At 46.9% G+C, this 21,029-nt stretch overlaps 4 protein-coding genes across 5 annotated transcripts; 3 read left to right on the top strand and 1 right to left on the bottom strand.

Moving 5' to 3' along the window:
* Positions 1-425: 425 nt before the first annotated feature.
* On the top strand, positions 426-4,343 carry LOC112877369. 2 transcript variants are annotated; one of them, XR_003225472.1, is made up of 10 exons: positions 426-561; positions 688-856; positions 2,114-2,198; positions 2,299-2,345; positions 2,477-2,533; positions 2,848-3,039; positions 3,139-3,171; positions 3,258-3,357; positions 3,856-3,976; positions 4,212-4,343. XR_003225472.1 is itself a non-coding variant. In XM_025941662.1 (9 exons), the coding sequence occupies exons 2-9, from the start codon at positions 707-709 to the stop codon at positions 3,867-3,869; spliced, it is 678 nt and encodes a 225-aa protein (XP_025797447.1). In that variant the 5' UTR covers positions 426-561; positions 688-706; the 3' UTR covers positions 3,870-4,254. The 2 variants fall into 2 exon arrangements, 1 of the variants encoding a protein (XP_025797447.1); XM_025941662.1 differs by having other exon boundaries at positions 3,856-4,254.
* Positions 4,344-6,409: 2,066 nt separating this feature from the next.
* On the top strand, positions 6,410-11,444 carry LOC112877798 (protein GDAP2 homolog). Its single transcript, XM_025942171.1, has 14 exons — positions 6,410-6,847; positions 6,943-7,020; positions 7,131-7,186; positions 7,670-7,789; positions 7,914-7,984; positions 8,231-8,324; positions 8,402-8,611; positions 9,013-9,264; positions 9,401-9,509; positions 10,396-10,463; positions 10,558-10,627; positions 10,711-10,785; positions 10,872-10,963; positions 11,051-11,444. Exons 1-14 carry the CDS (start codon positions 6,491-6,493, stop codon positions 11,130-11,132), a joined length of 1,734 nt encoding a protein of 577 aa, XP_025797956.1. The 5' UTR covers positions 6,410-6,490; the 3' UTR covers positions 11,133-11,444.
* A 2,518-nt stretch (positions 11,445-13,962) lies between these two features.
* LOC112874338 (probable inorganic phosphate transporter 1-3) lies at positions 13,963-15,868 on the top strand. The gene has a single exon (XM_025937614.1). The coding sequence runs from the start codon at positions 14,064-14,066 to the stop codon at positions 15,633-15,635; it is 1,572 nt and encodes a 523-aa protein (XP_025793399.1). The 5' UTR covers positions 13,963-14,063; the 3' UTR covers positions 15,636-15,868.
* Positions 15,869-18,886: 3,018 nt separating this feature from the next.
* On the bottom strand, positions 18,887-20,971 carry LOC112874337 (probable inorganic phosphate transporter 1-8). The gene has a single exon (XM_025937613.1). It carries the CDS (start codon positions 20,708-20,710, stop codon positions 19,079-19,081), a length of 1,632 nt encoding a protein of 543 aa, XP_025793398.1. The 5' UTR covers positions 20,711-20,971; the 3' UTR covers positions 18,887-19,078.
* Positions 20,972-21,029: the final 58 nt, after the last annotated feature.

Below are 21,029 nucleotides of genomic sequence, written 5' to 3'. Positions count from 1 at the left end.
CTGTAAGAAGAACGGTGATTTATTCTGGGTGATAATAGTTTTCAATTATTTCATTCTCTACCTCTATTGGATTAGTATATGATTGTAAGCTTTTATACCATAGGATGCGTCCGAAATAAATACCCAAGTGTGTTATTTAAAGCACCTCATCATATTAGATAAAATTATCAAAATATTAAATCTTACATTAAAGTGGATACTTTTATTAATTTTTTATACATTAAGCAAATATTTTTAATAGTTAAATTTATTACACATTATAAAGTTATCCTAAAACTTACTCTTATATTAAAAAAATAATATATAATAGACAATTTCTCCCGGATGTCACCCTCCCTCCCAACCAAAGCTTACAGTGGGAGCTCAAGTCCGCCCTCCTAGCCCCTCTTATATGAGCATGGTTTTCTCCGGTCCAATAGGCCACAACAGCCTTTGCTCTCGTCTGCCTCCATCCTCCTGCTCTGCTACTCTCCCACCCCCTCCGAGGTGCTCCGCCTGCTCGGCAGCTCTTTGCCTCTTTGCTCCTCTCGTTTCCTCACCACCGCCCTCGTCGAGCCGCCGGTAATCGACGCACTGCTGCAAGGAGGATCGATCGATCGATCTATTCATCTGCTTTCTTGTGCTCCCTTCTTCCTCTCCGCGCTGCTACTTCAGGCAAATTTTGATTTATCCCCTGTTTCTTCACAGAGCATTCCCCTGAGCGCTGATGGAGCAGCCGGAGATTAAGTTTTGTTCGCCGGAGATGGAGCAGACGGGGCTGTTTTGGGCGCCGGTGCAGCAAGAGGAGCAGGGACTGGATGGCCACCTCGGCGATCTGCAGTTCAGCCTCGCGAGCGGCACTGCCTGCGAACTCCAGGTAACGAGGATCGCGACCGCGGTTTCAATTTTCCGGTGCTCGGCGTGGCCACCAGCTGAATCTGGATGAAAAAAGTCAGATTTTTTTATGTTGTTGCTGTATGAATGCAACCATACATCTACCCTTCCTCGATTAAAGACGTCCCTTTCTGCATTCATGCTTCTTGGGTCCGTCATGGTCGGAAAGCTCGCGCTCTATTCACTGAAGTGGTGGACGGCGGTCACCACCACCATGGTATCCCGCAGCGCTTGTGCGGGCGGGCGGCGCGCGCGCACCGAATGGCGAAAGACGCGGTGAAGCCGGCACGTGTGCGGCAAGGGTGGGGTTCAGGGACGCGGTGAGGCCGGCGAGGGCGCGGCCGGGGTTCAGGGCGACGTGCGCCGCGGCACGGTCTGGTGGCCGCGCGCGCGGGTGCGAGCGTCTTTTGTGCGGCCAGCGCGCGACGCGGCGCCCCGGTCTACTGTCCAGCGCGGGGACAAACTTGAGGTTGTCCTGCTGGATTTAATTTCTTCTTGGTCTTTTTCTGCGTTTATTTTTCAGCTTGTCTCCCCACCTAATTCTTCTACGGCGGAGATGTGCTTCATTGCGATGGGAAAGACAGAATTTTGTTTCTCGAACTGGACTGAGTGGAAAATTAGTTTTAGCAGATAAACTTTGGGAAAAAGATCGCCAGTTATTTTCCTTGCCGAGTCATAGATGATTGATGCCTGATTTTTCTTTTCAGAATCATAGGAATCTTCCGTATTCCATTTGTTCAAGAAAAAAACATTTTTTGGTACTGGTTTTCACCATTGATTGAACTACTTGGGCAGAAATTTAACAGAGTCTAAACCATAACAACCACGGCAACACGCAGGTCTGACTGCCAAACACCCAACATGTTCAACACTTGGTGCAGTCCGCAGTGTTTGCTCCCAATCTTCAATGTGCATTCCAAGCCCTGAAAACTCCCCTGCTCCAAATCAGTGGTTAGAGACTCAAAAGAAACATTTGCTCACCTTGGTCTCCATTAATCCAGTAATAAGATCCATCTGTTGTAGCAAAATATCCTGGTAGATCCACTGTTTATTTGTGAATGTGCATTCCCCAGCATATAAATGCTGGAGGTTTTACAGTTTCATTGAGTGAAACTTCCTGGATATTGTCATCCTCAACGTTAGTAAAAGAAACAGATTCATGAGTCTCTCATCAATATGGTGGCATATGTTGTCAGGCAAATGAACAAGGTAATCAATATTGATGTTATGTTTTTAACAGATGGAGAATTATCAAGCGCAAGATGATGATGCCCTGTTCGTCCTACAACTTCTGGAAGAGGCAGACCTGGATGAATGGTTATCAGGTACGCTGTTTAGTTATTACTGTCAATTCCCACGGTTTCTACACATGAAACATACAATTATCTTTGGCTTGGAAGAACATTTATAGAGCCTCTATTGCAGGTGGTTTACATCAATCTCCTTTACAGGACACAGTGAGCCATCATAAGGTATAATTATGGAACTTATCAAATAGATGCTGAGATATTTAAGCAGTCACTAGATTTTGGGAAAGGTAAACTTTGAACCTGATAGAAAAGTAGATATGACAAGGTATTGACAATCAGTTTCCTCATGGCAGATGGAAGGTAGAAAAAGTGGTCGAAGAGGAATGCGTAAGAGAAGGATATCTCCATGGGTACGTACAAGTTAATTTGCAAGAGAATCCCTTTCATTATACTAACAAAAGAAGAAAGAAAAAAGGATGAAAAAAATACTTTACTTCTGTGTACAGTTTCTTGAGGAAATTTTATTGTTCTTCATGATCAGAGAGAAAATAGGCTAGTATAGTTAATTTCAGGTACCTAACCAAACATTTATTTTGTTTAAACAGAGTGTTTAACAAATTGATTTTAATGTTTCTGTTGCCCCCTCTTTGAAGTCAGACTCATTTTTAGTCTAGCATCCATCAGGGCTGAAAAATTTCCATGGCTATCTTTGGTTGTTTCACAGGACACATTCATCTTCGGAGGAACAACTTTAGGAAGGAACAGAAAATACATAACTAGAAAAAACAATAGCCGTTGGACAGGTAAAGAAGTGAAATTACTGGTACAGGGTGTATCTAAATTTGGAGTTGGACGATGGAGTGAGATGAAGAAGAAATATTTCAAAACATCAGTTAGGACATCAGTAAACCTTAAGGTGCAGTAGATTAGTGATACATTGCACAATGAAGTAAATTCATTCAGATGATATTGGCTAATATCAAACTCTTGTTTTGTTTCATGTTTCATGGTTCAGGACAAGTGGCGAAATTTGTTGAGAGCTTACCAGGTCAGGGTTTCATCTAATAAACATGTGATATTCTGTCTTAAACTTCTAATGCTAACTACTAAATACATTTCTTTAACTCGATTCAGGAAAATGTACAAAAATATACGCTGCTGGATCTGGAGCCACCATTGGTCGAACAGATCAGGAAGCTGGCAGCCAAACATCCATATCCGAAACAAAGGCACAGTTAAGAATAACAACTCAGTCATTATATAGATTCTAGCATGGAGTTAGCGGCATATAAAAGGGAAGGGAACAGTAGAAAGTAGATTATTAATTAAATGGAGGGAGGGTTTTGTAAGTAAACAGGCTGAATCTTTTACTTTTGCCAAGTCTCTGTAAAATTGTCCAGCAGTCATAGACGAGTTGCTCGTGATTTCACATAGTCCATTACATGGTGCTGGAAAATCCAGTTGAGTTCCCAGCTCAAAATTTGGTTTGGTTAATCCTCTAGGATTGACAGAAAGCAAGAAACTTAGTGCATACAACGAACTGCTTGTTGCTGAAGTAGCACTGTCCATGTCAGTAATGGATAGAAGTTTGCTTACCATATTTTTTCTGAGTTTCCATTTGAATATAAAAGTATAGGAATCAATTGGTGTGTGCAAGGTTCTATTCACGATATTTTGGAAGAATTAAGCAATATGAACATCATATGCTTCATTGTAATTTTCACGGTTGCAGATTGGTACATTTAGAAATCAAAGTACAACAGAATCCATCTTTTCAAAAGCATCTAGAATCGGCCGTCAATTTGACAATTTGGAGAGCAATCCTTCAGCAGGACATGAATATTGAAAGAATGGTATTTTTTCCTTCTTTTTCAGATCTTTATTTTATTTGATAACTCAACCATTTTGTATTTTATATATTAGTCCAACACTGCCCTCAGCTCTCTTCAACAGTAATCCTTCAACAAAAGAAGTTTGAACTCTGAAGTGATCTCCCTGTGCTGTATTATTTTTACGGTCTAGGTCCACGTATGCCATGTGCACCAAAGTTATACTCTGATAAAGTTTGTCCTGCTCTTTGCATATCAGGTCTCTGGCCTCTATGGCTCAAATGCTCATGTTTATGCTACTGTTCCACGCTCATTTTGCGTAGATGTTGTTCAGTACTTTTCTCAAGAGATTGTAATCTCAGGCTTCTTCATGAAGCATCATATATGAAACAGAAATTCAGAATGTTGAACTGTGTGACAGACAAATTATTGTAATCTCAAGTTTCTCCAATTTTCGCCCCCCACAGAAGGGCCTCGCCCGAGTTTCATTACTTAACCAGCAACGAACTCACAGCGTTTCAACCACAGCAATCTCATGTTTCTCCATGAAGCAGCATACGAAACAGAAACTCTGCATGTTTGAACTGTGTGACAGGCAAATGCAGAATTCCCCTGGTCTGTCCTGAACAATGGAACATGAACACATCACACGCGAGTGGTGGTCCATCTGTCATTTGTAGATCCCCCGCACATTTGACAACGGGGGATGCTCAGAACATCTGGGTTCAGGCTTACAGCACTGAGAAATCTGAAACCTGGGAGCTATCCTGACAACAACATGCCTGAAAACTCAGGAACCACCTGGGCCTGAAACAATCCTGGTACCGCTGCACTACCTCACATGGCCACACGAGCTGCCGCTGTCCGCTGCACCGTTGATGGATCAAGTAGCAGCACTGATTTCAGCAGGCTCACAAGCAATCTTGAACATTATACTCTTCGCAGGTACAGCTCTGGGGTCAACACGAGTGCGTCCAATCTCGCAGACACAAAAGGCCAATTCGACAGGCAAGTGATGCAATTCGGTGCTACGGCAACCTGAAAGACCCAAGAGCCTCAGCAGCAGGTAAGGAGTTCTTCAGGGCCCCTTTTGCCTCGCTCACTGCCCACACTGCAATCCGACCTGCTCTGAAATTTACTGCACAGCGAGCGAGGAGAAGTAGGGAACGGCGAGACACCCGGAGCGCGGGCTCGCTCAGCACCAGATGCCGGCGCGGCGGCGAGCCGGCGAGGAGGGTGGGCGCGCTTGGCCTTAGGCCCTCCGCCGCAGCCATCTCCGGACTCCGGGTTGTACACATTGACACTTTGCCCCGGCCGCCTCGTCCCTCCTCGCTAGTTGAATATGCGATCCGGGGTGGCTCGGTTGCCGGCTTGCCGCCGCCACCATCCGCCCACAACCACAAGGACACTCTGCCTCCGTCACTGCCCAGTGCCACCGCCGCCCAGATTTTTGGACTCTTCAACTGTTAAAGAAAAAGGGTATTGTTGGACTCTGGACTGGACCTCTTTCGTTGGATTCTACATACCGATTTGCTACTGGGCCAGGCCGAAAGGATTTACACTCGTGTGTGTGATAAGTCGGCTTCTCTTTGCAACCTCGCTCGTGGGCTGGATATCGGGAGGTGGGGAGCGTGATTGGCTGGGCCTTTATGGGCTGTTGGACTTGAAAGTTTCGCACAGAAGATGTCGGCAGCCCCTCTACTGCCATTTCTATTTTTTTTCGCTGCCTCTATAATCTAATAAAATATGTCGTCATGCGTGTGTATTCAGTATCGTGCTTAGATAGGTTGAAGATGGTCGAAAACAAATGACAGACATGTTATCTCTCCAACAGGCGTTGGACGGCGACTGCCCAGGCATGGTCATGGTCAAGCACCACATGTGCTGCTCAACATGTCGCCCAGCCTGATCCCATCACCAAACTGTTGGCCAGATTCGATCCAAAGGATTACGGGACACGGATCCCGCGGGCGCCCAGGCCCATCCTTCCTCGGACTCGCCTGCTTGTCCTCCTGACAGCATTCCGTGACTCGTGGGCTCGACCCAGCCCGAACCGAAGCTTCGCCTTGGCTTGGGGAGCCCATGCAGTAAAGTCAGTGGACGGACTCGTGGTCCCTAGCTCGGAGCTCGACTGGGGAAAAAAGGACCAGAGAGCCGAGCTGGCGCCTCCACGTCACGACGAGCACGCGACGGGAACTACCTCGCGAGCTCGAACCGACGCGGCAGCCTGGTGCACAAGCACGCGTGGCCGTAGCAGAGGTGTACCAGGCTTCGACTCCCACACCGAACCGAATGCTGCCCGCCCCCGCAACGCGCACGCGCGCCGTAGCCCCCACGGGAGGCGCACGGTCCCTGGTCGCGTGGGTCCAACAGGAATTCGTCGGCCCACATGTCACAAGCGCAGGCAGAGTTTAATCCCGTGCTCCGCCCTCCGTGCTCATGTCTATCTCTCGCACCTCCTCGCGTCCGCTGCTGGCTTAACGGCCTGACCTCTCCTCGCCCCCGCCGCAGCCCGTCCCCGCTACTGATCGCGCCTCCATGCTGCCGCGCTCGCCGCCGTCCGCCGCGGCGGGCGCCATGGTGCCCGGCGTGGGCGGCGTCGAGCCGGCAGTGACGCTGGACCAGGTGCCGCGCTGGAGCGACCCGGACCAGCGCATCTTCCCCGCCGCCTCCACCTCCGGCGAGGCCTCCGCGGAGGGAGGCGGATCCGATCCGCCCGCCGCGTCCGGCTTCCTCTCCTTCTCCGACCCGCTCACCGGCGACGACGCCGGCGGCGGGGGCCGCGGGGGCGCCTCGCGGTTCCCCGTCGACCAGGAGATCAACTCCAGGATCTACCTCTGGCGCGGGCACCCCTGGAACCTCGAGGTCGACGCCGTCGTCAATTCCACCAACGAGGTCGCGATTGATGCCCCTGTCCTCTTACAAGTACTGGGAATTGAGCTGAATTATGGTGCTAAAGCTCCTTTTTTTTGCTCTGGATTTTCGTGCAGAGCTTGGACGAGGCGCACAGTAGTCCTGGGCTGCACGCTGCAGCAGGGACAGGGCTTGCGGAGGAATGCGCCACCTTGGTACTGCCTGGAATTCTCTTTCACTGTACAAATATAGTTGACATGTTTGCTTAATTGTGCTGGTAGAGACTGTTATGTATCATTTGTTCATTGGACTACCTTATTCGCAGGGTGGATGCCGAACCGGTATGGCGAAGATGACCAATGCCTATGATCTGCCTGCAAGGTAACACTTGATTCTATGTTACTTATATTTGGACTTGTTGGATCCTGTGGAACATGTACATGTATATATGCGTGTGAAGATCTCAAAATAATGTTGGACACTCAAGCTACAAAATCAAATTATTCTGTGGCTCACAATTAGAACTGTGGCCCTTTGGGTGCCTAGTTTGATCAGAAGTTCCCGACTTGATGGTTTTCTGCAAATCTCAAACCGTAAGGGACAACACAGGCATTTTTTTTTTCTTATGGAATCACAATAAGGACCCTTTTGACTGAATTTGGTACAAGTTTAAAAAATTGGATCTTGTTAAACCATACTTCAAACTGGCACAATAGTTTCTCTTAAAATTTGCTACTACTTGAAGCTTTAGTAAAAAGTTAGTAGCACTGAAGTTAGTTGCTGAGTACTCACATTCATTATACTGTTATATGTATTTTTTGTATGTTCAGTATGCTAAGATGCATGTTTCAATTGATTATGCAGGAAGATTATCCATACTGTGGGCCCCAAATATGCTGTCAAGTATCACACAGCTGCCGAGAATGCACTTAGTCACTGTTACAGGTCCTGTTTGGAACTGCTCATTGAGAATGGTCTTGAAAGGTACATGTCAAATCTGGATCCTTAGAGCTTATTGTTAATTTATCTTAAGTGATGTTAAATTCTTGCTTTTCACATTGTAAACTTTCCATTTTTTACTAATAATTTCCTTTCATGGCTTATTTAGCATCGCAATGGGTTGCATATACACCGAAGCTAAAAACTACCCTCGTGAACCTGCTGCTCATGTGGCAATAAGTGAGTTCTTTTAACATTTGTTTATTCTCTCTTTACTGTGCTATGAAATATTTCTTATGCATGAATGAAAATAATAGATCTGTAAATTTGGAGATTACATGTGGTACCAACAACTTCCAGTTAAATGGGAACCTTTCGGCATCTCTCACACTTCTTACTCCTACGTAGAGGATGGAGCAGTGAGTGGTAGAAAGTGGGAAGTCTAAAAAATGTTTCATTCTTCATGAATTCATTTTTACTCTGCAGGAACTGTGAGACGTTTTCTGGAGAAGCAAAAAGGCAATATAGCTGGTGTTGTGTTTTGTACTACATCTTCATCTGACACAGAGATATACAAACGGTGCTTAAACTGAAACCCAGAAGTTGCATTATATTGTGATCATTCATATGCTGATGATAAGCAGTTAAGCACTGCAGATTGCTCCCTCTATATTTCCCTCGGGACAAGCAGGAGGAAGAGATTGCAATATCAAAACTCCCAGCTGATGTCGGGGATGAGAATGGTGAGACAGTAATTGATGAAAGGAAAATAAGAATAAGACCTTTGCCTGCTGGTGCAGTAGACAGAACAGTGACTTCAACTCCTATAGATCTTCCTCTTTCTGATCCTGGGTTGGCATTGAAGAGGTGAAATTAAAAAGTTCGACTTCAATTTATACAAATTCAAATATGTTTTGCTTTGGTGGTAGCGGTTTACCGTTTCTGTATCATACTTAGTATAACTTTTTTCCCTCTTAGTACGTTACTCTATCGTGCAGATCAATTTGTATAAGTAACTTTTATCCTTATTTTATTGGGTGTTTTTTTTCCCTTTTCCTCTTGGCGGGGGTGGGGGTGGGGGCATCCTTATTGTGCTTGCTGAGAAGTTCATGTCTTTTCTAGTAGATCCTTTCCCCATCTACGTAATTTGTTCCAGGTTCTTTGTCTCATTGTTGTTTGCTCTACAAGATTCCTTGTATCGATTACTATTGTACTTGTTGGTTTTTATGTGTGATGTTCTTCAACTCATTTTGACTGGTTTGAAACAGGGGTTCTTTCAAGTTGGATTCATATTTGGATCCATCATTCATGTCAATAATTAAAGATCCAGATATGCGGCGCAAGGAGCAGTGGGAAAAATCTGCTCAAGCTCAAAAGGGATTTAATTATGCTAGGTTACTTGGATATGGCGATCTTGGTTGCCCTTCATTATCTGCAGCAGAGGAATATTCACTTCATTCCCGATACCTTGCTAAAGCAAATTCTCTGAATCTTTCAGAGATTGCTGAAATGAAAATAATGTAAGTAGGTTTCCCACGTTATGGTTTTATACATCTATTTCACTTGTGCTTAATAATGCTTGTATATCTGCATATTTATCGGTATACGTTCCATTGTCTTCACTGCCCTTAATCTGATGTTCTCCACCAACTGCAGTTATCGTGGTGGAGTTGATATTGAAGGACGCGCAGTTATGGTTGTTGTTGGTGCACACTTTCTTCTTCGTTGCCTTGATCTTGAACGGTTTGTTCTACATGTAGTGAAGGTAATTGATATAATACAGCTCCGGCAAAAGTTGTGCTAGTATAGTGCGTGTTTTTGTGCCACGAATCAACTGTAATGTATCTTAATGCAAATGTCCTGAAGTCTTGCATTGGAACTGTCTGTTTGACAATTCCTTATTTCCATTGAAGAAAATTGCGATCACTTATTCACCATTGGTGTGTCAGTGACATGTGTGGTCCACCTGTCTCACTGACAGTGGCAAATACGGGATTGTGCAAATTGCAATCAATTTGGAACAAAAATCAGCTTGACATATAATTTATGGTTTTCTGTTATCACTGAGCCTTATGGCATTTCTTAGTCTCCAGGTTCTTGGCATGTCTACTATACCATGCACATATTTCTGAGTTAAAAAGTTAAATCAGCTCTGACATAACATTGTGTAGTTTAGAGAAATATAGGTCACAGAAACTAGGTTCGCACAAGTATAGTTATCTTCACTCTAGGCATGTCTCGAATACTGTGCACATTGGCGGGGACTGACACACAAAATAATTACTCCTTTGGTGCTAGAACATGTAACCTTCGTTTAAACTCTAGAATTTCTGAAATGGCCTCAATCCAAGTAATACAAGCATCTATATGAAACATACTTGTGTCGAAATTATATGAAGTTGAGGATTGATCTTACAGCAAAACTAAAGAAGTGGAGATGGCCTCTGAATATTTCAGTATATTTATAGGGAGTACTCTTGGAAATGTGAATCTGAAAGTTTCTTCCTCTTTGCTTTTGATAATTTGACTGACTTCCACTATCTCTGTTAGAGCATGCATATATTCCTTACTCTCTTGTACATCTTGTTTTGTTTTGTTTTGTTTTTTCACTAAGTTAATTCTGAAAAGTTGTGCTATCTTTCTCTTCATAGGAGTTTGAACCTCTGATTCAGAAGCCTTATACAATAGTATATTTGCACTCTGCAGCATCATTACAACCGTAAGTGTCTGATAAATTTGTTACTGAAGAAATTCCTTATTATTTACCTTTAACTCAAAATGAAAAAAGAAGTAACATCTTGTTGAATTTCCAGGCAACCAGATTTAGGATTCATGAAGCGATTACAACAAATACTAGGACGGAAACATCAGCGCAACCTTCATGTTCGTATCTTTTTCATGTTTAATTTGTATCAAATTCATCCTATAACAGGTTCATTCTTCTAACAATGTTCAACTGTAAACAGGCGATTTATATTCTCCACCCATCATTGGGATTGAGAACTGCTGTTTTAGCAATGCAGATGTTTGTAGATGGAGAGGTACCTCCTAGTTCAGACGATAGTGACTTTTCTAGCTCTTCTTTTCATTGTGCGGCATGAGATCTTAGCATCCTTTTTCCCCCCAGGTCTGGAAGAAAGTTGTATATGTGGATAGGCTTGTGCAGTTGTTCAAATACATACCACGCGAGCAACTTACAATGCCCGATTTTGTCTTTCAGTAAGTAGCCTTGCTCAATACCTTCCAAGTCTTGGCACATTCGCATACAAACCGGAAACTGATGTAGTACTTACTAAATTCCTGCAGGCATGATCTGGAGGTGAATGGTGGGAGGGGCCTAATCGTTGACCCAAGAACAAAGCACATTTATCAGAGGGTGTCCAGTTGATGACTTTAAGTGACAGTTCTGAGTTTTGAAGTTCATTAGTTCTTGCACTGTACCATTATGATGTTCGCTTCTTGTAACTTTATTCCATGTTGATGCTTCTTTCTGTATCTAGATAAGTTGGTCTATTCCATTGGTTCTATTCTGCCTTCTTCTCGCCTGTATATGTTGATCTATATAACTGAATAAATGTGGTCTCAGTCTAGATGTTTAATCTTCATTCATCCTGTACAAATTTTGGCCGTCTTCCTCTCATGTTGTCACAACTGCAGACTTGAAATTGGAGTTTATTTCAAGTTTCACCATTTATATTTATTCTCTCCAAATAAGTACTGAATCATCATTTTTTTTAAAAAAAAGGTGATCCGACTGCAGGGCACTCCTGTTGTGGCTAGTATGAAGATAGACTTCCTGTCCCTAGCAGTCATTCGTTAATGGCCTTGTTTGAGTGCTTACACTTGAGCTTACAAATCCATTGAAAACTAGGAAAGTACGTGGCTTCTCAATCTTTTGAAGAGCTAAATCTTCAAACATGGACTCCATGTCATTGAGCTAAGGTTGCTTACACCATTATTGGAGACTAAGCATGGGCTCACATCAAGTTCAAAGATGCCCCCCCCCCCCCCCCCCAAACCCCCCAACCCCCCAAAAAAAAGAAAAAAACACGGTAACATGATTTGCAGGTAGTTGGCCTTTTCTTTTTAGCAACATTTTGGCCACTTGGCTACTAGACAGATTAAACAGAACTACATAGTGTTGTCAATTAAGATGAACACCAAGCAAGCTCAATCAATGGCCTATCTTGTGAGAGACGGGCCTCACTGCCATTTCCAAACAAGTGCTTAAGAAGGTTCTCGGTACCCTTAATCCTAGTCATGTCATCTGTCCTAAAACTTAGCTATTTTTATGTTTATCCTAAGCCAAGCTATCTTAGGTTTGACCAAATAATACAAAAATATATATATCAAGATTTATGGCACAAAATTACGATTACAACATCAATCATGAAATATACTTTTATGTTGTACTTATTTGGTTGCAAAGATGTGAATTTTTTTCCCTGTAAACTTGGTCAAACCTGACAAAACATAGTTTGATTTAGGATAAACCTAAACATAACTATATATCGATGCTATGGAAGGAATAATTCCTTATGAAGGTGCAGCACAATTTTAGCTTGCTACATTTTCTTACCCCTCACACGATCCACATGTCAATATTTCATACACACCACCGCTATGATATCCATTTTCCCCGTAACACTTTGCCTATTTTTCTCGTACAAGCACCTTTTCTTATAGGTGACTCGGTAGTTGCACAAAATTATGATCACGTAAGCCACCTGGAAGCATACACTGTACCAGCATCTTTTCGAGCATCTCCAATCTACATACTATATAAGGGGCAGATAAAATGAACTATGGGTGTGTTTGTTTTCTCCCCTCTAAAGTTTAGACCCGTCACATCAAAGAGAATCTTGCTATTTAGAAGTATTAAATAAAATTTGTTTATAAATTTTTTTGCACAGATGGATGCTAATTCGCGAGACAAATTTAATGAGCCTAATTAATCCATAATTTGCTACAGTGATGCTACAATAATCATCCGCTAATCATGGACTAATATACCTCATTAGATTCGTCTCGCGAATTAGCCTTGGGGTTCTGCAACTAGTTTTGTAATTAGACTTTATTTAATACTTCTAAATGATAAGATTCTATTTGATGTGACACCTCTAAACTTTAGACCCTAGAAAACGAACGCACCCTGTAGTCTACAAACAAAGGCTGTCAGTTAGCATCGAAGAATTTGACTTGCAACTGACGGATACTGATGAATATGCAAGCATTTGTTTCGTTTACCTGATGAGTGCTGATGATCGAGCAGGCAAGGCAAGTAGGCAAAGCATATTCGAACATTAACAGCCACTTCGACCCAACTGCGATCGCCCGATCATGATCGGACGGTTCGCACAGCACACAGCTGGAAGCTGGAGACAGAATCCTTCTCTGCACTACAATAAATGGTGTTGGATGCGTTCAAGTTCGTGCTGAGAGGTTAACTTGTTATGATACATGCAACACGGCATTGGCATAGTTGACTAGGATTATACAAACCAGATGATGCTACTAAGTATATCCCTAGGATAAACCTTGTCTATTTAGCTACGCGAATCCGACAGCATTGCTCAATATTTTTTCATCCTTGTTCAAACTGAAGTCCTATCTTCTCCAATTTCAATTCCCTCTCAAAGGTGAGCGATGCTGATTCCTTTCATGACTATGTTTTGGTTAGACGACCATACCAGTTCTGAGAAATGTAGGGTTGTTTGTATTTATATACTGAAATTCTACTGAGAAATACATAGCAAGTTGGTAAAGAACTTCTTATGCAGCAGTACTTTACTAGGGCTTCCATTCAGTTCACCTTTAGCTCTTCAGAAAAGATACCCTTTTCGCAGTTTGTTTTGCTCAAGAAAGTGCAGGTGATCTGTATGTACTCCCTTTCTATGATCTTGACATGATGAGTTTCACCTACTGCGCAGTCACATGTAAATAACTAGCTAAAAGAGCATCTTTACTTACCTGCTGCAACATTTGATTACTGTCTGAACGTGCATGCGAGTGCTCACTAATCCTATCCATCTAGCCATTAATGACGACTGGATCGCAAGAAATGTCCTTCTCAAGCAGCAATTTTAATTCCAGCTTTCGCTTTCGTCGACTAAGAATTTCTTCAATAATTACTATTTATCCCTATAAAAGGCAACAACATAAGACTCCTAATTTCGCAAGAAATTTCAAGCTAAGCTCACCGCTGGACCAATTGGGAGCTCACTCTCTTAGCTTCTATATAATTGCATTGCAGATAGAGCTAGCTAGCCGTGTAGTGCACACACCGTGCGGCGGAGCAACTGCAGAGGCGGCGGCGACCATGGCGGGCAAGCAGCTCAACGTTCTGACGACGCTGGACCAGGCGAAGACGCAGTGGTACCACTTCATGGCCATCGTGATCGCCGGCATGGGCTTCTTCACGGACGCCTACGACCTCTTCTGCATCTCCCTCGTCTCCAAGCTGCTGGGACGCCTGTACTACACCGAGCCCAACAGCCCCAACCCCGGCAGCCTGCCGCCCAACGTGTCGGCGGCCGTGAACGGCGTCGCGCTGTGCGGCACGCTGGCCGGCCAGCTCTTCTTCGGCTGGCTCGGCGACAAGCTCGGCCGCAAGAGCGTCTACGGCTTCACGCTCATCCTCATGGTGCTGTGCTCCATCGCGTCGGGGCTCTCGTTCGGCCACACGGCCAAGGGCGTCATCGCCACGCTCTGCTTCTTCCGCTTCTGGCTGGGCTTCGGCATCGGCGGCGACTACCCGCTCTCCGCGACCATCATGTCCGAGTATGCCAACAAGCGGACCCGCGGCGCCTTCATCGCCGCCGTGTTCGCCATGCAGGGCTTCGGCATCCTCTTCGGCGCCATCGTGGCGCTCGTGGTGTCCGCCGGCTTCCGGAACTCGTACCCGGCTCCGTCGTACCAGGACAACCCCGCGGCGTCGCTCGTCCCCGAGGCCGACTACGTGTGGCGCATCATCCTCATGTTCGGCACCATCCCGGCGGCGCTCACCTACTACTGGCGCATGAAGATGCCGGAGACGGCGCGCTACACCGCGCTAATCGCGCGCAACGCCAAGCAGGCCGCGGCCGACATGTCCAAGGTGCTCAACGCGGAGATCGTCGAGGACGCGGACCGTGCCGAGCGCGACGCCGCCGGGGCCGGCAACGAGTGGGGACTCTTCTCGCCGCAGTTCGTGCGCCGGCACGGGCTCCACCTGCTGGCCACCACCAGCACGTGGTTCCTGCTCGACATCGCCTTCTACAGCCAGAACCTGTTCCAGAAGGACATCTTCTCCAAGGTCGGGTGGATCCCGCCGGCCAAGACCATGAACGCCGTCGAGGAGGTGTTCCGCATCGCGCGCGCGCAGGCGCTCATCGCGCTCTGCGGCACCATCCCGGGCTACTGGTTCACCGTCGGCTTCATCGACATCGTCGGCCGCTTCGGCATCCAGCTGATGGGCTTCTTCATGATGACCGTCTTCATGCTCGGCCTCGCCGTGCCGTACCACCACTGGACGACGGCCGGCCACCACACCGGCTTCGTCGTCATGTACGGCTTCACCTTCTTCTTCGCAAACTTCGGGCCCAACAGCACCACCTTCATCGTCCCCGCCGAGATCTTCCCGGCGCGGCTGCGGTCCACCTGCCACGGCATCTCGGCCGCCGCGGGGAAGGCCGGCGCCATCATCGGCGCGTTCGGGTTCCTGTACGCCGCGCAGGACCCGCACAAGCCGGAGGCCGGATACTCGCCCGGCATCGGCATTCGCAACGCGCTGTTCGTGCTCGCCGGTACAAACTTCCTCGGGATGATCATGACGCTGCTGGTGCCGGAGTCCAAGGGCCTGTCGCTCGAGGAGATATCCAAGGAGACCGTCGACGACGAGGAGGCGGCGTGATCTGACAAGAAATCGATGCATGCGACCTTTGCTTAGTGTTTTGTAATTTTGTCGTTGGTACATTGTACACTGTTGCACGAGTATGTGGTAGCTAGTCTGTGTTTTGCTACCTGTTTCATGACACTTGTTAATTTGTGAGCTTGTGACATGGTAATGCTAAGTGTAAATTTGATCTGGCAAATTTTTCAAAAGAAACAATAAACAACTTGTACAGGTTACAGTTTGTACTATTATTCTTGCTATTGAAATGAATTTGAGATTTGTATTCTCCAAAAGACAATTAAAGGATATCTTAACTGTTGCAATTGCTTAAGATTTGTGGAGATGTGTTTTTTACTCAATAAGGTTTGGTTAAAAACACTCTTTAGACCACGGAGGGCAAGATGTTTTCTCTGTGATTTCACGCAGTACAGAGATGAGAATACGGGCGCGATTATACATCATTTCAGGAGATACAATCACGTGTCGTCACCTGAAGCCACCGGCCGACGAGCAAGGGAGTGTCGTTGTCCTCCCCTACCCCGCCGGCCACCTCCACCTCGGCAGCTCCCGTCCTCGAAGCTACCGCCACCGTAGCCGTCGAAGTTCCTGCTCGCCCCCGCGCCGCCTATGACTTCATTTTCGACGACTCAAATCCGCCGCCGCCGATCTCGTTGCCGTAACCAAGATTTGCCGGACGTCGGGAGCTTGTTGTGAATCCCTCACTGCATCAACAGGCCACCGGTTTGTCCCCCGCAACCCACGGCCAGCAGTGTCCCACCGCCTCGCCGCCCTGTCCACAATCCGCCACCACCGCCAGCTACCTTGCCACCAGTGACCTCCCTCTATAGCTGGCCACGCCGGAAATAACCTCACTCGACAACCCAAAACCCTGAAGTCCCTAACCCTAACTCTAGGAAGAAGCAAATTAGCGGCAGTGGCACGAGCAGCGGCCCTAACCCTAACTCTAGGAAGAAGCAAATTAGCGGCAGTGGCACGAGCAACGCCGGCACGATGAGAAAGAAGCAGAGCTGGACCAAAAGTTTAATTGGACCGAAATCGCCTTCAAGCTATAGCTGTAGTGCGAGCCATATATAGCTCTCACCTAATAAGACAGCCAACTAGATGGGAACTAACTTTCTCTATAAGCCATAAGTCAGTACACCCAAGAAAAATCTAACACAAGAATGGCTTTATTAGTTTGTCTGGCTTGAGCTATATATATAAGCTGTAGGAGCTATAAGGGAGTTGTTTGTTAGGAATTTGCCAAAGCTATTGGTTTGTCTGACCTGTGTTTTCGTGTACTGGCTTCTTTTACTCTCTGGCAGGTGAAACAGCAATTTGTCGGCTTCTTCAGGCTCTACGCTGGTGTCGTTGCTGCGAAATGGCCGGCCGGCAAATATAGTACTGCCGTGTGCCGGCTGGTAGGTTTTTGGGATTTATTTTAAATCCAGTCACATTGAATATTTCAAATACCAATTAGAAAAATTAAATATAAGTTAATTATATAAAATTAACTGCATAAGTTTAAAGCTTATTTACGAAATAATTTTATTAAAAATAATTAATCCATAATTAGCATATGTTTACTCTAGCATCATATGGACTAATAACGGAATTAGATTTAATATATTCGTTTCACGAATAAGCCTAGGGGTTATAAAATTTATTTTATCATTAGTCTATATTTAATACTTCTAATTAGCATCAAACATCCAATGTGACGGGAATTAAAATAAGCTTTAGGAAATCCAAACACCCACTAAGATACGCAGTCTCACGTAGGCAAAATAATCTAGAGAATTCGGGATTACCTCTAATCGGAGGTGTATGTAAATGAATAGCCTCGTACCTACTATTTATGACACTCCGGGTATCATTTCTTTTCTTCTTTACTGCGACAAGTTAAAAGGTTTCATTTTATTGGAGGGCAATGATGAAAATATAATCCTCTTAATGGTCTACATTACAACAATGTTGATTAATAAAACACAAGTCCGTCAATTTGTACACTTTTGTATGATATTCATGAAATACCCATGGTTTAGGATTGGGATTTTGCAGATAACTCATGTTTCTGTTTTTATTTATAAACTGAACTTTAGAAATCTTAACTGCACATTTGCCTTAAACTCTAGCATGGATGGATCAGATCTTCTCTTTTTCTAAGACCACAGTGAGAAATTTTCACCTTTTATTATTTTTTCTGCAAATCTTTGGTCTTTGTCTTTTGTTCTTCAGAAGAATCAACAAATGCGTCAAAACCACATTTTGTCATAACATAATTAATTTCTTTACAACTCTTTCATCAAATGGACGTTTTAAAGATAAGAAAAAAAGCCTATTTTTATCCATTGAACTATCACCGTGGTTCTGTTTCGACCGTGCAACTCCAAAACTAGAAATTATTGACTACCCAACTGTTTACAAATGACTACCGCACCCCTTTTAACCCCTTTTTAAATGGTTTTGGCTGCCATGCTGGAACCACTAGCCATGTCCGCATGCTGACTCAGAGGTCATATACAATACAAAGGCATCCCTTTGAGATTCTTTCCCCAAATTGCATCCCTGGCCGAAACTCTAGAGCCATGGTTAGCGGTGAGGCAGAGTGAGGCGCAACAGCGCGGCGAGCGTATGCGACGGATCAATGGTTTTGTACACTCGCCCTAACGTTGCAATGACCATCCTCTACTTGATTTTGTTATAAAAAATGTGCCCAATGCTTAACCATTTCAACCCATTTCCATTAATTTGGAGATTGAAGGCTCAACCCACACTGAGTACAATCATTTAAAACACTATTACAACTAGACTATGGTAGTACTTTAGAAGAGCCCGGTGTATGTAACAAAAGTAGATCATTGGAGAGATTATCTATTGTGCTATGTATTGATAATATTGACAACTAGCAGCCTAATTTTATTATTGACATTGCGCGAGTAATGAAACCTTTGATTACAGCGGACGAGGCTTTCTAAATCAATTGGCACCGTAATTTTAAGATGAGAACGATCGGCAGCGAGGAAGATTTAAAAATGATTTGAGGGTTTGAAAATTGATTGGAGGGTTCCAAATTAAGGATTCAATTGATCACGGTTTCCAAATTTGCACCGAAGTTTTGGAAGGGAGAGGATGAGCAGTGAAGGCATCGCAAATTGATTGGCGTTGTCAAATTATTTATGGGTCAATTAATTGGATGTTTCCGTGCCAAATTATTTACGAGCAGTGACTGGCACCATCGTCCGAGAGTTTGTGCCTGCTCACCAATGTGTGTTGTGTGCTTGATATTTCCTATTTTATATATATTATGTAGATGGATAAAAATAACAGATGCACATGTACCACCACGTACCTACTACACAGCAAAATAGTACTACCAGCTTTGACTGACTTGCACATAGGAGTAGGAAAACGAGATCAAGTGAACCGGCGCACGCGTCATCGTCCCCACGTTCGTTCTACTACACCATCTGGGTCTCGGACGGCCGCACGGCGCGGCCGCCGCCGGCGGCGGCCGCCTCCTCGCCGTCCTCGGCCTCGCCGGACATCTCCTCGAGCGACTTTCCCTTGGACTCCGGCACGAGGAACGTGAGGAAGAAGCCGAGCATGTTGACCCCGGCGAGCACGAAGAGCGAGTTGCGGACGCCGATGCCCGCGGGGTACCCGTGGTCCGCCTTGCTCTTGTCCTGGTTCTGCGCCGCGTACAGGAACCCGAACGCCCCGATGATGGCGCCGGCCTTCCCCGCGGCGGCCGAGATGCCGTGGCACGTCGACCGCAGCCGCGCCGGGAAGATCTCGGCGGGCACGATGAAGGTGGTGCTGTTGGGCCCGAAGTTGGCGAAGAAGAAGGTGAAGGCGTACATGACGACGAAGCCGATGTGGTTGCCGGACGTCGTCCAGTGGTGGTACGGGATGGCGAGCCCGAGCATGAAGACGGTCATCATGAAGAAGCCCAGCAGCTGGATGGCGAAGCGCCCGACGACGTCGATGAGCGCGACGGTGAACCAGTACCCCGGGACGGTGCCGCAGAGCGCGATGAGCGTCTGCGCGCGGGAGATGCGGAACACCTCCTCGAGCGCGCTCATGGTCCTGGCCTTGGGGATCCAGTTGATGCTCGTGAAGATGTCCTTCTGGAACAGGTTCTGGCTGTAGAAGGCGATGTCGAGGAGGAACCACGTGCTGGCCGTGCCTAGGAGGTGGAGCCCGTGGCGGCGGGCGAACTCCCTGGAGAAGAGGCCGAAGTTGTTGCCCGAGGCGGTGACCATCTCGTCCAGCTTCTCCTGCTCGTCGAAGATCTCCGTCTGGAGCACCTTGGACATGTCGGCGGCGGCCTGCTTGGCGTTCTTGGCGACGAGCGCGGTGTAGCGCGCCGTCTCCGGCATCTTCATCCGCCAGTAGTAGGTGAGCAGCGCCGGCGCGGCGCCGAGCATGAGGATGATGCGCCAGACGAAGTCGGCCTGCGTGACGGTGGAGGCGGCGGCGTTGTCCTGGTACGCCGGGGCCGGGTACCCGGCGCGGAAGGCGGCGGAGATGATGAGCGTGACAATGCCGCCGGCGAGGATGCCGAAGCCCTGCATGGCGAACACCGCGGCGATGAAGGCGCCGCGGGTGCGCTTGTTGGCGTACTCGGACATGATGGTGGCGGAGAGCGGGTAGTCGCCGCCGATGCCGAACCCCAGCCAGAATCGGAAGAAGCAGAGCGTGGCCATGACCCCCGTGGGCGTGTGGCCGAAGGAGAGCGCCGACGCGATGGAGCAGATGACCATGAGCATGAGCGTCATCCCGTAGACGCTCTTGCGGCCGAGCTTGTCGCCGAGCCAGCCGAAGAAGAGCTGGCCGGCGAGCGTGCCGCAGAAGGCGACGCCGTTGACGGCCGCGGCGACGTTGGGCGGGAGCGAGCCCGGGTCGGGCTTGGCGGTGTCGGTGTAGTAGATGCGGCCCAGCAGCTTGGTGACGAGGGAGATGCAGAAGAGGTCGTAGGCGTCGGTGAAGAAGCCCATGCCGGCGACGATGATGGCCGTGAAGTGGTACCACTGCGTCTTGGCCGCGTCCAGCGCGCTGAGCACCTGCAGGTTGTCCCCCCCGCGCGCCATGGCTGCCGCCGCGCCGGGAAAGAGGACAGGATCGGCGGATCGGGAGGCAGGCAGCTGATGGGGCTGGGAGGCGTGTCGCTGCCTTGGTGGGTGGTCAGTGGTGGTGTGTGGCCGTGCGGGGGAATGGAGCAGGGCGGGCGCGGGGGTATAAGAAGGAAGGCTGCTGGTCAGCCCGGTGGAGGCAGCTCAGCAGCAGCTCGGGAATCTTGAGGGAATATTACGGCAATTACCTAGCCAATCCTCTCCCTCCCTCCTGCCCGTGCCCGGCGGCCGTCTACACTAGTAGTAGCCGAGACTAGGAGGTGCTGGAGGAGGCGCC

This window comes from Panicum hallii, chromosome 9 (genome assembly GCF_002211085.1).
Source record: "Panicum hallii strain FIL2 chromosome 9, PHallii_v3.1, whole genome shotgun sequence".
Taxonomy (NCBI): domain Eukaryota; kingdom Viridiplantae; phylum Streptophyta; class Magnoliopsida; order Poales; family Poaceae; genus Panicum; species Panicum hallii.
The sequence above is the reverse complement of the archived record's forward strand: the minus strand, read 5'-3'. Positions and strand labels throughout refer to the sequence as shown.